General features: G+C 40.3%; 1 protein-coding gene across 1 annotated transcript in view; it reads right to left on the reverse strand.

Moving 5' to 3' along the window:
• GSR (glutathione-disulfide reductase) overlaps positions 1–5,661 on the reverse strand; it is a 55,004-nt gene extending 49,343 nt beyond the window's left edge. Inside the window, exon 1 of the mRNA XM_068532151.1 lies at positions 5,365–5,661. Coding sequence (XP_068388252.1) covers positions 5,365–5,661 — 297 coding nt within the window. The remainder of the gene's footprint in view (positions 1–5,364) is intronic.
• Positions 5,662–19,142: the final 13,481 nt, after the last annotated feature.

Below are 19,142 nucleotides of genomic sequence, written 5' to 3' on the forward strand. Positions count from 1 at the left end.
TAGCATTGTCTAAAAAAAAAAAATGCACGTAACTTAATTAAGGAAACACTTTATTGCTAAAAAATGCTAACCATCATCTGAATCTTCAGGAAGTCGTAGTAGTAACATGAAAGATCGCTGATCACAGATCACCATAACAGATATAATGATGAAGAAAAAGTTTGAAATATTGCGAGAATTAGAAAAATGTGACAAAAAGACACGAATGAGCAAATACTGTTGCAGAAATGGTGCCAACAGATGTGCTCACCGCAGGGTTGCCGCAAACCTGCAGTCTGTTAAAAAAAAAAAAAAAAAAAAGCAGAATCTGCAAAGTGCTATGAGTTATGCCTATATTTACCTTTTTGGAGACTCCCAAAAACTGAACTCGAAAATTAACTCATGTATTTTTCTGCTCTCAGAAATTACTTAATCTCAGTAGGCAATAAAAGATTATTTTTAATTGAATCCTAGAAAAACAGGTGATTTCTTTCAGTTTCCCTTTTTTAATGCCTAACCTAATACTATTATAATTTTTTGCCTGATCCAGAAAAATAAAGAGTAATTTAAGAGTGGAATCATGTCGGGGACTTCCCTGGCAGTCTAGTGGTTAAGACTCCATGCTTCCACTGCATGGAGCACAGGTTTGACCCCTGGTCGGGGAACTAAGATCCCACATGCTGCATGTGGTGTGGCCAAAAAAAAAAAAAAAAAGAGTGGAATGTTATTAGAGCTACACCTGCCTCTTAACCTAGTTTACCCATCAGAAGTTTAGTAGCAGTACTGGCTCTCATTGCTTATTTCACTCTGAACTTGAGGGGATCAGAATATGACACCCCAAAACATGCTCCTTTGACATAAAAATTATTCTGAGGTGAAGACAATTAAGAAACAGCAGACACAGGAGGAACTCTGCTCTCCCCCTTTCTACCTAAAAGCAAAGCTTAAACTTCCCTTTATGAAGGTGTTTCCCACCCTTATCCTGTACCAGCAGCAGAAAAACCCTTACCACTGGAGATGGAAAGGTAGCACTGAGATGAATCTGCACAAAAAAACCTTATTAAAGTAACTCTTATCTTACATTAGTTTCCCCCCATATATTTACCTTCCCACAATTTACCGCCTCTAGAAGCCCAAACCCCCTTTCCTTTGTCTAGTCACTTTTCCACAATTTGTCACCCTTTGTTAAGTTGGCATTAAGCTCCCAGGCCTAAGAGTTCCTTTTTTTCCCCACTTCTTTTCTGTGACACTCATGTGCACATATGAAATAAACCTTTTCTCCCATAATCTGTCCATTCTCTGTTTAATTTGCAGGCCCCAGCTACTGAACATAAATGGGAAGAGAGAAAGTTTTTTCCTCCCCTACCACAATACAGAGCAAAGTCATTTCACACCTGAGTTTCTTAACAGTTTAAAGTGATAAATTCCATCAAAGAAAAGTGAACTCTCAGGTACACCAACACAGGTCACTCATCTTGAAAATACCCGTTTCCTCGGAAGGGGCCTACTCCATTGTATCACAGAAAAGAAAAAAAAAAAAGCATCCAGGAAAAGGAAAACTGAGGAGGAGTCAGGAGATAAAGGCAAACAGTCACACCATATAGACACCCATGGAAGGCTCTTACTCCAGAAGCGTGAAATTATGAAACCAGGAAATGACTCTAGGACCAAACTCATTATCATCTGATCCCCACAACTATGCAGGGTTCTCCAGATTCATTCTAATGCTTCCATAGGGTTAAAGTCTTCGCACAATTCCTGCTCCCCATGAAACCCCCAGCGCTGAGTCGGGCTCAGGTACACCAGAATCAGAATGGGGCTCTTTAAAAATACACCTGCTGGGGCTTCACTCCAGACCTACTAGATCAGGAGCTCTGAAGTGGAGACCCACCTAGTAGATAAGTGCTTTTAAAGTAAATAATGACTCTTTCCTAAGAGGCAGAAGTAAGAAGGTTCCTCCCCTGTAGCTGAGAAGAATGCTTAAAACTGTTCACCAAATCATAAATTACTCCACACAATTACACAGAAGCCATGGTTTGGCTGCTAATTAGCATAGCTAATAACCTATGCTAATTCCATAGGTTATTCTACACTTGGTTTGTTTTCAACCACATTTTAATTGACATTCAATTTGCTCCTTGGTAAAAATGAGGGTCCTGGGCTGGAACAATGCTTCTAAATTCCTATAAGGATTTGTGTAAGCTGGATCCTTAATGAAATGAAAGCAATGGGGCCCATGCTCCGTTTTTATAAAGCTAAAAATATTCAATTTAAAGGACAGTCGGGACTTCCCTGGCAGTCCAGTGGTTAGGACTCTCTGCTTCCACTGCAGGGGACACGGGTTTGATCCTGGTGGAGGAACTAAGATCCTGCAAGCCGTGTGGCAGCCCCACCCCCCGCAAAAAAGAGTTAAATAAATAAATAAAGGGCTGTCCCGTACTTGAAATTATAAGCTTCCTACTTTTAATCAAAAAATCATCCTTGATAAAAATGATAGTGATAGAAGAATTTTTCTAAAAAAAATTAAGTCAGCAAGCTTATGTAAGTGCTTCCCATTAAAAAAACAAACAAACAAAAAACAACTATAGTCAGACTGGATTAGTAGATCTCCAAAATCACTTCCAACTCCATCAGTCCATGAGTCTAAGTTTTCATGGAGGAAAGCTAAAAACAAAAACTTGTATTTTTTTTATTTGTTAAAAAAACTGCATGGAAAATTTAGAAACTACAGATAACAACTACAATGTAAGCTCCATGAGGATGGGGACTTTTATCTTTTAGCTTCGTTGCTGTGACCCCAGCATCTAAAAAAGTACCTATATACCTGGCATATTAATAAATGAGCAAATAATGAAACAGTTAAAAACAAAACATAATCCCACTCCCTGGAAATAACCGCCACCGTGAGGCTTTAATTTGAAACTCCTGTGGGAATTTATCCACAGCAACTTAAAAATTTTACCAAGCTTTAGAATTAACATACATTAATTAACATTTAGAAAAAAAAAAAAAAAAAAAACCTGGTTGGAGAGTCAATAGTAAAGAAACTTCTACCTGACTTTCCCAAGGGACATCTCTCAATAGTATCTCAAGTACAAAGCCACTTTTATCGTGCCACTCTCCTGCTCAGAACCCTTCCACAGTTCACTGTGCTTCCAGAAGCTCTACATTTTTACTACCACCTGCCCATCAGCTTTATAGGAGACGCCCTCTGCTCCAGTCAAATTTGATTACACAACATACCTTGCTTCTGTGCCTCTACCCCTGACCTACCCTGTCAAAAAATATTCATCCAGTTCAAGTTCACAAAGATACTATCTCTGTCCCAAAACTATCCAATGTGCCCAAGCAGAAGTGATAATTACACTCTTCTCTCAACTACCATAACAGCAATTAACATAGACCCCCTCACTCTGGGGTTGACTGTCTACATTTTGCTTCCCCACCTTATCGCAAATTCCTTGAGGGAAGGGACCTTTGTCTTACAAATATTGGTATCTACTCTTTTATCTCAACCAGCCCCAATCCAAATACTTAGCACTTAGATTATGAGGAGAAGTGAAGACAGGAACAAATGAAATGTGCTTCAGAGCACCTCAATTTTCCCTAACACCTGTTTGGAAATCACTGCACTAAGAAGTTTATTAATGCACCTGTGGATAACCCAGACAACTAGAATCCTGAGACAAATCTAAACAGGTCTTATCAGTTGGTTTTATCTTCTCTGATATTCTAAGGCATACTACATCCTTCCTTGAATTTCAAAACCAAAAGGCAGTTTGAGAAGAGCCCAAATGAAATGTAATAAAAATATTAAATAGGAGATTTACCCCAAGAGATCAATGCTTACTAAAAAATAAAAGTTGCTGCAGCATAATGAGATAAGCAAGGCCAGGCACTCTATAAGGAAGCAGTAAATGGTTGACTCCTAAGCTGTCCTTTACTTGTTCTCGGAAGTAGTTGATCTCTTAAAGAATTCACGTTTCTAACAGGAACCTAAAAATGGGGTCAGCCCCTTCTTGATTAATACCAGTGGAACCAGGCAACGATGAAGGATGACACAAGCTGATTATGACACACATGGCGAAGGAGGAAAACAGAGAAGTAGAGAGGGACAAAGATGAGCAGTTATCAAGTGATGTCACCAGTTGTCCGGGGTCCTCTTAGTGACACCCCTCCATCTGCTTTCTGCAGAGCCAGGCTTCTCCTAAGAGTCTGTCTAGACTAAGGTGTCAAGGTGCAAGTTGATAATTAACAGGGATTTTTCCTTTCCTCGTTCCGTTCTGAACTTAAAAAGTGAGCACGGGACACTGGAGACAGCCCTTTCACAGCTGTTAATTTTGAGTTTCATTCACATACGGTTATTGAGCAAGCTCTCTGTTAAGGTGATAAGAGCTTGCAAACATATGAACCCACTTCTGCCCTTAAGGAGTTCCCAGTGTAGTGTAATTTAAGCATCCCTCTCCAAAGGAACTTCGAGAACTCCATGCCCAAGCCCAGGTTACACTCGGATACAACATTTTAATACTAACAGCAAGTACCTCGCCCAAGTATTGTGACAGAAGAGCCCACGCCAATAACTTGGGAACTAAACTTATTTTTTAAAGTAATAGTTTCTCAACCTTAGGATTTACAACCCTCTTTTGGGGGGAGGTAGTTTTAAAATCCCTCCAAAACAAAACAAAAGGTCTGTAAAGTCATTTAACAATAAATCCTACGTCAATGTCAACTGTAGTTGGTGATTCTCAACCTTGGCTGCAATCAAGAATCACCCAAAGCGAAGGCTGCACCCAGGCAGCAGAATTTTTTCAACTCCTCAGGTGATTCAAATGTACAGCCAAAAGTGAGAACCGCTGCTGTAAATCATTCTGCCCTTGAAACTGAAGGGAGAGGACCGGGATCCTCATTCAGTGACACGGGTTCCATCCTCCCTTCCCCTCTCCCCACAGAGACTCAGACCAGCTGCAACTATTCTAGATGCAGTTTTATGTTTCATGGATCTGGTGATGAGATCGAGCAGGGAATACGATACCCTTCCACCTTGAGGAGTGAGGATGCAGGAAAGTTATGTTAGATTTCACCAACTCCGGCCAGCGTTATTATGATACCTGCGCTGGAACAGACGCAGGCACAGCTTCGGGGGCCGCGGAAAAGCCCCTTTACACTTCTCTCATCAAACCCCGCTGGGATCCTGACTCCGACCCGCGTGGGAAAGCGGACAGCGCAGCGCTGGGGGCCCATCCTCGGGGAGGCGGGGGGAGGTCGCACTAGGCAAGAGCACAGGCTGTTCCTGCAGAGAGAGGCTGAGACAAAGCGGGGCGGCGGGACGCGGCGCTGCAGGAGCCCAGGCGTGAAGAGGAGCGCCGGGAGCGAGCGGGTACTCACGCAAGTGCCGCCCAGCTTGTGGCTCTCCACCACGGCGGCCCGGGCGCCCAGCTCGGCCGCCCGGCGCGCGCTGGCCAACCCGCCCGAGCCGCCTCCGATCACCAGGTAGTCGTAGCAGGCCGCGACGCCGGCGGCGGGCGGCGGGCACGAAGGCTGCGGCTCCTGCCTGCACGCCATGGCGCGGGAGAGGGCGCGGGCGGCCCGGGCCCGAGGTGGCGCGTAGCCGGAGAAGGTGCGCGCCGCCTGCCGCCAGCCGAGCCCCGCGCTCGCGCTCAGACTCCGGGCCGGCAGGGCCATGCATGCGGAAGTGCGCGCCGCGGGGGTGCGGCCCGTGGGCGGGCCCGGGGAAGGAGGAGGGGCGCGCGGGGCCGGCGCAGCCTCACGGTGACTAAGCACTCAGCCGGCGCGCGGCGGGGTGCGGGGCGGGCTGGCGATGGGGCTCCCCGGCTTGGCCGGACCGGGGCAGGGGGGAGCCGCCCCACTCCGTCCCGCAGTGCGCGAGCCAGCCCGCCCTGCTCCAAGGGAGGGTCTCTTTTCTGGGAACTCTCCGCTTCCGTCTTCACCCCAGCACCTGGGTCCCCGCGCCCGAGTGGCATCAGCCGAATGTAGGTTTCTGAAGGCTGATGGGGCGAGGAAGGATGAACGCCCTCTTTTGTTCCCCCAGCCTTTTCTGAGCGGGCCCTTTGGGAGTTGCCTGTGGCGCCGACTTCTCCAGGAAGGGAGACTTGCCCACCATCATTTTGAGGGTGATGTTTCTCAAGGTTTGATCCGCAGACCACCTGATCCCTGGGCCCTAACCCAGATCTACTAAATCGGACCCTGTGGAGCAGGACCCCAGCAATCTACAGTTTAAACACCACCCCCCGCCCCCCCGGCTTTCAGCACATTTAATTTGGGAGGCTTTGGAACAAATGTTTTTGTGTTCCACAGATGAAGCATAAAGATAGCGTAGAGATGGAGACACAAAAGCATTTTCCTCCCAAGCTGTAGAGACTGGGGTGTCATTTTAGAATATCTGGAGCAACCAATTGCACAACAAAGTAGTAAGTTAGTCAGTTTGTGTGGCCGACGCCCATCACCCACAAGGCTGGGAGCAGTGGAGGCAAAGGAGTAAAGGTCGGGGTCTCAGAAGCTAGGCCCAGCTCGCTGAAGGGGAAGGGGGACCAACCACACGCCAGTTAGAATGGTATCCAGTTCTTTCTTTAAGTTTTTTGTTTGTTTTGTTTTCCTGATTAAAAAGTAATAGAGGGAAAGAAGGGAAAGATCCTCCTTCCACTAGGCTGCCATGTAATAAATGTAGACAAAACAAGAGTTAGAAAAATCATCACTTTACAACTATCATAGTGATCACTGTCATTAAACATCAATGAATGTTAAAACCACTGGGTGAAAGTTTGATGAGGAAAAGGTTGTTTACAGTCAGACTATGTCCCCACAGATTGCTTATTGATCACAAAGGGGAAAATGGTGGCTTTACAGTGGGCCACACACCACCTTATCCAAGTGGTCAAAGGTGAATATTGCCGGGAATGAGACAGCTGTCATCGTGTGCCTGGTGATGTGATGCAGTAAGAAGTATACAACTTCACTTACGTAATATTCCTGCTAAAAATCCATAACCTGAGTCTGTTCGTGAGGTAACACTCAGGAAAAGCCACATTGAGGGAAATTTTCAAATAACTGGCCTGTACTCTTTAAAAGCTGTCAATGCCTTGAAAACAAACAACTTCCCTGGTGGTGCAGTGGTTAAGAATCCGCCTGCCAATGCAGAGGACACGGGTTCGAGCCCTGGTCCAGGAAGATCCCATGTGCCGGGGAGCAGCTAAGCCCGTGCGCCACAACTACTGAGCCTGCGCTCTAGAGACCTCCAGCCACAACTACTGAAGCCCGCGCGCCTATAGCCCGTGCTCTGCAACAAGAGAAGCCACCGCAATGAGAAGCCTGCGCACCACAACAAAGAGTAGCCCCCGCTCGTGGCAACTAGAGAAACCCCGCACGCAGCAACGAAGACCCAACATAGCCAAGAATAAATAATTAATTTTAAAAAAACTTAAAAAAAACGAGGCTAAGGTACTATTCCAGGTTAAAGAAGATCGAAGAATTATGAGAATGAAAGGCAAGATTTGATCCTGAATGGGATTCTGGATGGGGAAATTTTCCTATAAAGGATGATTGGTGAAATTTGAATATGGCCTGTATAATATATAATGATACTACACCGATGTTAAGTTTCCTGAGTTTGAGAATTGTACTGTGGCTAAATAAGAGAATATCCTTGTTCTTAAGAAATATGCACAAGTATCTAGGAGTAAAGAGTCTGAGTCAGAGAAACTTGGTTTCGTATCCCCCCACAGGCGCTGTCATAGTCACTTAATCCCTCTGAGAGTCAGTTTCTTCATGCGTGAAGTAGGAAGGCTGACAAAAAGGAGACAGGCTTGTCAAACAAGAGCAACTTACAGTGGAGGAAATGAGCTAGCAGTAACTGGAGGAAGTAAGCAGAGCAGTGCCGACCGGCTGAACTGTAGGCAACTTAAAGGGGAGAATGGGAGGTGAGTGGAGTCCTGGAAAGCCTTGCTAGTAACCAGGGTAAGGTGTGTAGACATTACTCCAGAGGCAATAAGGAGTCTCTGGAGATTTCTCAGGGGTGTCTTTCCCTGGAAATAGATGAAATGGATTGGAAATGGTGAAACTGGCAGTGTAGGAGGCAAAGGTAATAGGTGGCAGTATTGAGAATAGGCAGGAAGAAACAGATTGGACAGACATCAGGAAGTGAAACTGACAGGGTATGAGTCAAAGATGACAAGTCTTGAACCAGGAGATACGGAAGAACAATGATGCCGTAAAGCAAACATAAAGAAGATGAAAGGAGGTCTACGTCTCTGCTAGTTTTAACAGAGGAAAGAACTTTTCATCAACATTTTCATTAAATACATAATCCCATGCAATATGTTGAAACCAAAGGTTCATAAGGTATTATTTGGGACTATAATATTTTACATTCACGTAAATGTTTTTCCTCTTTGAACTTCTGACTTAGGTGGGAAGGGGAACGGGTAGCCATATCCCCAACACTTGAAGACTTCAGACTGTATCTAAACTTTCTCTTCTTCAAGCAAAGAAATATCAGCTAAAGTAAAAATTTAGTCAATGTAGTTAATAAGAGGTAGTTTCAGGATATTAAATGCTGAGAATGAAAATCGACTAAGTTATCATTCAAGTGCGCAGTCTTATGACGTCATTATAAACTAGCATGATTTGTGAGGGACAGCAGAGCCCCAAGGGATTATTTCATATTTTAATAATTCCATCATTAAATTTTTCTTTTGAATACTATACAAATTTAGGTGATTTCCACAAAGACACTGAAATATTTGTCAAAATAATAAGCCAATGATTAGTATAGATTGAACTAAGCACTGTCCTTAAGAACTTTATTAGGCACAATGCTAAGAGCTTTCTGTTATCCCCTCCTCAACCCAAGAAATAAATATTATTATTACCCCCATTTTGTAAATAGACAGGCTCAAAGAGAGTAAATGACTTAATAACTTGTATAAGATTACACAGCTGGTGAATGGCAGAGCTGGGATTCAAATCCTGGAGGCCTGACTCTGAAGCCTATTCTCTTAACCATTACTGGAAAGGAACCATCAAAGATATTGTCCTATGGTGAAAATACAAGATCCAAGATTTTTTTTTAATGGTATTTTTTGTAGGAGAAAATGTTGAACATCACTTATTTCATTTAAAAAATTGTAGCCTCTCTCCCTCTGCATTTTTTTTTAATATTTACATGATGCAAATGCCACACACTGTTCTAGATCCTTTAATATTTTATTCATTTATTTATTTTAAAAATTTTTGGCTGCATTGGGTCTTCATTGCTGCACGCCGGCTTTTCTCTAGTTGCGGCGAGCGGGGGCTACTCTTCATTGCGGTGCATGGCCTTCTTATTGTGGTGGTGGCTTCTCTTGTTGCGGAGCACAGGCTCTAGGCACGCGGGCTTCAGTAGTTGCGGCTCGCGGGCTCTAGAGCGCAGGCTCAGTAGTTGTGGCGCACAGGCTTAGTTGCTCTACGGCATGTGGGATCTTCCCAGACCAGGGCTCGAACCCGTGTCCCCTGCATTGGCAGGCGGATTCTTAACCACTGTGCCACCAGGGAAGTCCCTCCCTCTGCATTTTTTCCTAAAGTATAATTTATAGGAAATGTATTCATGTCTCATAAGTAACTCATTGATATTACAACTCTGTGTTCTTTTAAGGTTATAGGTCAAGAGCTATTATGTTAGAAGGAAGGTGGAAATGGTACTTTTATAGAAGTACTTTTATAGATTGTTTATAGACAATCTGCATAGTCTGTACAGGAAATAGTAGTAGGTAAAGAAGCTTGCACATCTAGGTTGCTCAATGAAATGTATTTCTCGTGACGCATATATGAAAATAATTTCAGTCATTTATAAGAAGGATAAACATAATATGAGAAAATGAATTAAACAAAGATTACTAAATTGCACAATTTCATTGTTTAATATTGAGGCAACGAATAAACACTGAAAAGACAGACAACAATAATTATAACTGAATGTGAGATTAACAAAAAGCAAATTTTACAATAAGAGGAAGGAATCTTTCCAAGGGAAACAGCAAGTCTGCTTTGTTGGAAAATGGGCTACTACCTCGGAAGACACGTCTAGAGAGAAATCACACATGCACTGATTAGCTCTTTCACCCTTTTGATCTCTAATTTTTTACCAATGTATTTTCAAAGAATATGGGTGGGGGAGATGATAAAAAAGCTTTAGAAATAACACTAATATACCTATTCTGGATCTAAATATGTATTATGATTTCTGTAATTACTTTTTTGTTTTACACTGTACATTTCATCCCCATGACTTATTTATTTTGTAACTGGAAGTTTATGCCTCTAAATCTCCCTCTCCTATCTTGCTCATCTCCCCATCCCCTCCCACTCTGGCAGCCACCTGTTTCTTCTCCATGTATATGACTGTTTCTGTTTTGTTTGTTCATTTGTTTTGTTTTTTAGATTCCACATAAAAGTGAAATCATACAGTATTTGTCTTTCTCTGCCTGACTTATTTCACATAGCATAGTACCCTCCAGGTCCATCCATGTTATTGCAAATGGCAAGATTTCATTCTTTTTTATGGCTGGGTAATATTCCATTATATATATCTTTTTTATCCATTCATCTGTCCATGGGCACTTAGGTTGCTTCCTTATCTTGGTTGTTGTGAATAAGGCTGCAATGAACTTACAGGTGCATATATCTTTTCAAATTACTGTTTTTGTTTTCTTTGGAAAAATACCCAGAAGTGGAATTGCTGGATCATAGGGTTGTTCTATTTTTAATTCTTTGAGAAAACTCCACACTGTTTTCCACAGTGGCTTCACCACTTTACATTTCCGTCAACAGTGCACAATGGTTCCCTTTTCTCCACATCCTCGCCAACACTTGTTATTTGTTGTCTTTTTGATAATAGCCATTCTGACAGGTGTGAGGTGATATTTCATTGTGGTTTTGATTTACATCACCCTGATGATTAGTGATGTTGAGCATCTTTTCGTGTATCTGTTGGCCATCTGTATCTCTTCTTTGGAGAATGTCTATTCAGATCCTCTGCCCATTTTCAAATCAGGTTGTTTGATTTTTGATGTTGAGTTGTTGGAGTTCTTTGTATATTTTGGATATTAACCCCTTATCAGATATATCTGGACAGATCATCCAGACAGAAAATCAACAGGGAAACACTGGCTTAAGCAACAGATTAAACAAGTCTCAATAAATTTAAGAAGATTGAAATCATATCAAACATCTTCTCCTACCACAACACTATGAGACTAGAAATCAACTATAAGAAAAAAAAAATGCAAAAAAGCACAAATACATGGAGGATAAACAATATGCTACTAAACAACCAATGGGTCACTGAAAAAATCAAAGAGGAAATTTAAAAAATACCTAGAGGCAAGTGAAAATAGAAACACAATGATCCAAAATCTATGGGGTGCAGCAAAATCAGCTCTAAGAGGGAATTGTATAGCAATACCTAAAGGAACTAGAAAAATAAGAACAAACAAAACCCAAAGTTAGTAGAAAGAAAGAAATAATAAAGATCAGAGCAGAAATAAATTAAATAGAGACCTAAAAAACATTAGAAAAGATCAATGAAACTAAGAGCTGGTTCTTGAAAAGATAAAAAAAAATTGATAAACTTTTACCCAGACTCATCAAGAAAAAAAGAAGACAGGGCCCAAATCAATAAAATCAGAAAAGAAAAAGGAGAAGTTACAATTGACACCATAGAAATATAAAGGACCATAGAGGTTACTACAACCTATTATATGCCAATAAAATGGACAACCTAGAAGAAATGGACAAATTCCTAGAAATGTGCACTCTCCCAAAACTGAATCAGTAAGAATTACAAAATATGAGCAGACTAATTACCAGTAAGACAAGTGAATCAGTAATTTAGAAATCAGACAAGAAGAATAAATAAAAGCAATCCAAATTGGAAATAAAGAAGTAAAACTGTCACTGTTTGCAGATGATAATATATTTTGAAAATTCTAAATATGCCACCAAAAATCTATTAGAACTAATAAATGAGCTCAGTAAAGCTGCAGGATACAAAGTGTTTCTATACACTAACAATGAACTGTTGGAGACATTAAGAAAACAACCCCATTTACAGTTGCATCAAAAAGAATATAATACCTAGGAATAAATCTAACTAAGGAGGTAAAACACCTGTACTTTGGAAAACAATAAGACATTGATGAAAGAAATTGAAGACCAAATGAAAGATATATTGTGCTCATGGATTGGAAGAATTAATCTTGTTAAAATGACCATACTAGCCAAGGCAATTTACAAATTCAGTGCAGTCCCTATCAAAATACCAATGGCGTTTTTAACAGAACTAGAACACATAATTCTAAAATTTGTATGGAAACACAAAAGATCCCGGATAGCCAAAACAATCTTGAGAAAGAAAAACAAAGTGGGAGGTATCACATGCTCTGGTTTCAAACTATACTAATAAGCTACAGTTATCAAAACAGTATGGTACTGGCACAAAAGCAGACCCATGGATCAATGGAACAGAACAGAGAGCCCAAAAATGAACCCATACTTACATAGTCAATTAGTCTACAACAAAGGAGGCAAGAATATACAATGGGGAAAAGACACCCTCTTTAATAAATGGTGTAGGGAAAACTGGACAGCTACATGCAAAAGAATCAAGCTAGACTACTTCCTCAAACCATGTACAAAAATAAACTCAAAATGTTTTAAAGACTTAACTGACAGATGGGAAACCATAACAATTCTAGAAGAAAACATATGCAGAACACACCTTGACATAAATTATAACAATATTTTTTTGGATCTGTCTCCTAAAGCAAGGGAAACAAAAGCAAAAATAAACAAATGGGACCTAATTAGACTTAAAAGATTTTGTACAGCAACGGAAACACTGACAAAATGAAAAGACAACCTACTGAATGGGAGAAGATATTTGCTAATGATATGACTGATAAGGGGTTAATACACAAAATATACAAACAACTCTGACAACTCAACATTAAAAAAAAAAAAACTCGATTAAAAAATGGACAGAAGACCTGAATAGACATTTTTCCAAAGAAGACATACAGATGTCCAACAGGCATATGACAAGATGCTCAACATCATTAATCATCAAAGAAATGCAAATTAAAACCACAATGAGATATCACCTCACACCTGTCAGAATGGCTACCATCAAAAAGACCACAAATAATAAATGTTGGCGAGGATGTGGAGAAAAGGGAACCCTCTTATATTGTTGGTGAGAATGAAAATTGGTGCAGCCACTGTGGAAAAAAAATATGGAGGTTTCTCCAAAAGCTAAAAACAGAACTATCATATGACCCAGCAATTCCACTCCTGGGTATATATCTGAAAAAACCAAAAACACTAATTCAAAAAGATACATGGACATGCACCCCAATTTTCATAGCAGCATTATTTACAACTGGCAAGATATAGAAGCAACCACCTAAGAATCCATCAACAGATGAATGGATAATAAAGGAGATGAGATATATACACACACACATACACACACACACACAATGTAATACTACTACTCGGTCATAAAAAATAATGATTTCTGCTATTTGCAGCAACATGGATGGACTTGAAGGGTATTATGCTAAGTGAAATAAGTCAGAGAAAGACAAATACTGTATGATATCACTTATATGTGGAATCTAAAAATAAAACTAGTGACTATAACAAAAAGGACACAGGCTCACAAATACAGAAAACAAATTAGTGGTTACCAGTGGCGAGAGGGAAGCGGGGAGGGGCAAGATAGGGATGGGGGATTAAGAAGTACAAACTGTTATATATTAAATAAATAAACTACAAGGATATATTGTACAACACAGGGAATATAGCCAATATTTTATACTAACTACAAATGGAGTATAACCTTTAAAAATTGTGAATCACCATGTTGTATACCTATAACATATAATACTGTGCATCAACTGTATCTAAATTTTTTAAAAAGGGAAAAAAACAATAATACAGTGAACATCCACACCTTTCAGCTTAAGAAATGAAGTCTTACCACACTGTATAGCTCCAGGTATCTATCCCTGTCCCATCCTCTTTCCTCTCTTCCTCCCCTAAGAGGTAATCAGTATCCTAAATTTGATCTTTATCACTTCTCTTATCTTGGAAATAAATGTCCATCATCAGAAAAATAGATATTCATGTTCTTATACTGGAATATTATGTGGAAGTGAAAATAAACTAGGGCTACACAAATTAACTGGGAACAATCTAACATAACATTAAATTAGAAAAGAATATATGACATTTTAAAATATGCTAAACAATATTATAGTACTTAGAGATACATAATATGCTAGTATTTAAAACTTTTCTTTATATATATATATTTAGAAGTTTTTAAAAATCATCCATAATTTCACCACTCTGATGTAACCATTTTTCCTTGTTGGCCTACTTTAAAGTTATGTCTGCTAATTCAATCATCTATGTCATTTCTGAGTCTGTTTCCATTGATTTTCTTCTGCTTATGTGTCACCTTCTCCTGCTTCTTGTTATGTCTAGTAATTTTTTAATTTAATGGTTGACATTGTGATATTGAATGTCTGAATTTAAAAAGTGTTGGACTTTGTTTTCCCAGGAAGTTGTTACTTATGGATCAATTTGATCCTTTTGTGGCCTGCTTTCTAAAGTTCTGTTAGAGCAGGTCTAAAGAAGCCTTTACTCTAGGGATAGTTTAGCACCACTACTGAAGTAAAACTATTTTGTGGTCTCTTAAATACTTCACATGAACGGTCAGAAAACTGTGGTCCATAGGCCAAATCCAGCCCACGGACTGTTTTCGTAAATAAAGTTTTATTGGAACACAGCCATAACCATTTGTTTATTTATTGTGTATGGCTGCCTTCATGCCACAACAGTAGAGTTGAGTAGTTGAGATACAGACTGGATGACCTGCAAAGCCTAAAATATTCATTATCTGGTCATTTACAGAAAGTGTTTGTTGATTCCTCCCCTAGATGATCAACAAGGACTTTCCACTCTGGTTGGCTGTAGTATGAATATCTCCTTACCTATGTGAGCTGTATGATTCAACCATCTTACAGCTCCCTGATCTGTCTTTGTCTGGCCTTATGGAGTTTCTCCCTTCACGTGTGCAGCTTAGGACCCCAGGTAGATTTCTGGAGCCATTCTGAAAAATAAAAATAGCATTTTCTTACAAAACTAAACATGTGTTTGCCATACAACCAAGCAATTGCACTCTGGGGCATTTATCCCAGAGAAATGAAAACTTAAGTTTACATAAGAACTTGTAAACAAATGGTTATAGCAGCTTTATTCATAATAGCCAAACCTGGAAACAATCAAGATGTCCCCCAAAGGTGAGTGGTTAGTCAAACTATGGTACATTCATATCAAGGAATACTACCCAGCGATAAAAACGAATACACATAGTAACTTGTATGGGTCTCAAGGGGATTATACTGAGTAAAAAAGCCTATCTCGGGAACTTCCTAGTGGTCCAGTGGCTAGGACTCGGCGCTTTCACTGCCAGAGCCTGGGTTCAATCCCTGGTTGGGGAACTAAGATCCTGCAAGCCACACGGTGTGGCGAAAAAAAAAAGGAAAAGCTATCTCAAAGGCCAATATTAAAAGCTTTAATATGCCTCAGTTTGTCTTTTAACAATGCTTATATTGGAAGTCAAGGAATGGTACAGTTAAGATATGTGCATGTAGTTAATGAATGCTGTATGATTCCACTTACATAATATTCTTGAAATGACAAACTTAAAGAGATGGAGAACAGATTAGTTGTTGCCCAGGGTTTAGTGAAGGATAGAAAATGAAGTGACTGTGGCTATAAAAAGGTAGTGCAAGAGACTCTTCTGAACGAACTGTTCTGTATCTTGACTGGTGGTGGTCACATGAATCAACACAGGTGATAATACTGCATCCAACTAAATACACATCCACAAATGAGTGTATGTAAAACCAGTAAAACCTGAATAAGGTTGGTAGATTGTGTCAATGTAAATCTCCTGTTTATGATATTGTACTATAGTTATGCATGAATTTGCCAATGGGGGAAACTGAGTAAAGAATGCATGTGATCTCTCTGTATTATTTCTTATAACTCTCTGTGAACCTATAATTATTATCTCAAAATAAAAAGTTTAAAAAAATTATGTGTGTACAAAGCCTAATCCAAACAGCACATTTTGTATAATTCCATTTATAGAAGTCCTAGAAGAGGCAAAACTAATCTATGGTGGAAAAAAAATCAAAACAGTGGTTACTTTCTGGACAAAATCTTTTATCTTGCTCTAGTATATGCTGTTAAGAAACAAGACAAGAGGCCTAAAATGGAGTTGCTTATGCTAAACTCCACACCACCAAATGCAGAATTAACTTAATTAGTTTGGGGTCTCCCAGAAATGGAATCGCTTGATCAGCACTAGTTAGGTAATCTGCTTGTTGGACCCCTGCCATCCCCTAAAGGAAAGTAAACTTGCAATAACCAACCCACTTTTTTGCCTGGAATAACTTCCTTGTCCCTGCTCCCTTCTGGCTAGAAAAGTCTTTCATTATACAGCTCCAGGTCCTCAGAGCTCCTTTCTATCTGCTGTATTGGATGCTGCCTGATTCAAATCAATGTTTGCTCAAATAAACTCTTAAAAATTTTAACATGTTTCAGTTTATCTTTTAACAATGCTTATATTGGACCTCAAGGAATGGTAGGGTTAAGATGTGTGCATTTCATTGTAGTCAATGACACACATGCTGAAATATACGTATCATATGAAGTATGCATATGCACATAATATAGTTAATGACATGCACGCTGAAGTATTTTGGGGGAAGTGTACTAAAGTCTCCAACTATGAAATGCATCAGAATAAGACAGATTGATGGATGGATAGATTGATAGATATGTGACAATATGTATAATAAAATTTGGTGGGTATATGGATAGTCACTGTAAATTTTTTTCAACTTTTTTGTCTGAAAATTTTCATAATAAGATATCATTAAACTTTACTAGTTAATTTTTTTTTTTTTATATATTCTATAGTTTTCTTAAAAGCCAGAAATACTTTTTTTTTTAAATTTATTTATTTATTTATTTATTTATTTATCTATGGCTGTGTTGGGTCTTCATTTCTCTGCGAGGGCTTTCTCTAGTTGCGGCAAGTGGGGGCCACTCTTCTCCTCATCGCGGTGCGCGGGCCTCTCACTATCGCGGCCTCTCTTGTTGCGGAGCACAGGCTCCAGACGCGCAGGCTCAGTAATTGTGGCTCACGGGGCCAGTTGCTCCGCGGCATGTGGGATTCTCCCAGACCAGGGCTCGAACCCGTGTCCCCTGCATTGGCAGGCAGATTCTCAACCACTGCGCCACCAGGGAAGCCCCTAGTTAATTTTTTTTAATGCAAAAATTCCAAATGTTAGGTCACAAAAGCAGTTTGGATACACTTAATACATACAATTCAGGCTACATTTTAATTAACATTTGTCCCCCCCAACCAAATATGATTATATGTAATTTAAAAATGTATCGGGACTTCCCTGGTGGCACAGTGGTTAGGACTCTGCGCTCCCAACGCAGGGGGCTCGGGTTCGATCCCTGGTCAGGGAACTAGATTCCACATGCATGCCACAACTGTGTTCGCATGCCACAACTAAGGAGCCCATGTGCCGCAACTAAGGAGCCCTGGAGCTGCAACTAAAGGAGCCCACCTGCCGAAACTAAGACCTGCGCAATCAAATAAATAAATAAATAGAGGAATAAATATTTTTAAAATGTGGGACTTCCCTGGTGGTACAGTGGTTAAGAATCCGCCTGCCAATGCAGGGGACACGGGTTCGAGCCCTGGTCCGGGAAGTTCTCACGTGCCGCGGAGCAACTAAGCCCGTGCACCACAACTACTGAGCCTGCGCTCTAGAGCCCGCGAGCCACAAATACTGAGCCCGCGTGCCACAACTACTGAAGCCCGTGCACATAGAGCCCGTGCTCTGCAACAAGAGAAGCCACTGCAATGAGGCGCCCGCGCACCACAACGAAGAGTAGCCCCCATTCGCTGCAACTAGAGAAAGCCCGTGCGCAGCAATCAAGACCCAGTTCAGCCAAAAGTAAATAAAAAATGTGTTGACAATCCTATTTCTTTATACATAAAGAAAACAAATAGCATCACTTCTTAAATTTAAAAAAATGTGAAATTTGTGTCTGAAGAATGTTAATAGAAAATGATTTAATATAAGCTCTCAAGATTTAAAAGTCCCTTCCTCTTATACAGTATTCAAGGTATTCATAAGATTTTATTGTGAGAACTGAGCCATCTATAACCCATGGCCTAATTATGATCACTGAGAACTATGACCTTAAATCAACATAACTTTACTGTTTGTTCCAGGAAATTCTTGCCAACAAGGACAGGCTGTAAATCAGTACATAATTTCATTGTTAGCTTTAGAAGCTTCCTGAAAATCCATTCATCTGAACAACAGGTTGCTCATCTGGATAAAAAGCTTCCCTCTCAGGCACTGAGAAGTTGAATTGATCACTCAACTGGGCAAATCCCCTTTCTTATCAAAAAGGGGCCACATCTGCCTTCAAGTCCCTCATCTTGCTGTGTCCAGGAGCCCTAAACTATTATACCATGTACTATGTCCAATCCCAGTAAGATCCCCACATCGAAAACGCCACCTTAAACTACTCCAACCTAGACTCCAAAAACCCTATAAAAATCACCCTTGACTTCCCCTCTGAGTCACTACAGAGATTACATCACAACAGTGTTCTCCTTTAAATCAGTAAGTGAGAAACTTGGTTTTAGTTGAATAGGTTATTTTGGTGGTCTTGGGGAGGGGGGTAAAAGTAGATAAATGCAGTGAAGAGACTTCACAATCAACAAAGTTTGGGAAACGTGTAAGACCCCATGCAAATCTGGAGTACATGGGAGCCGCCACATTTTTGTCCTGACAGAGGTTCACTGGTGTCAACAGATTATACTAGGAATATAGAAAGAGGAAGAAAAATACCTAAAGGAGAAAATCATACCAAAATGAAGATGTTTAAGAGGTGAAGAACTTCCTTTCTTTCCTGTCTTCATGTAGACGAGAACCTCTGAATGAGTCAATATAGTTAATTATTTAATTGGTATGTCATGTTAGAATTTGTATTACTTCACC

Source organism: Eschrichtius robustus, chromosome 21 (genome assembly GCF_028021215.1).
Source record: "Eschrichtius robustus isolate mEscRob2 chromosome 21, mEscRob2.pri, whole genome shotgun sequence".
Taxonomy (NCBI): Eukaryota; Metazoa; Chordata; class Mammalia; order Artiodactyla; family Eschrichtiidae; genus Eschrichtius; species Eschrichtius robustus.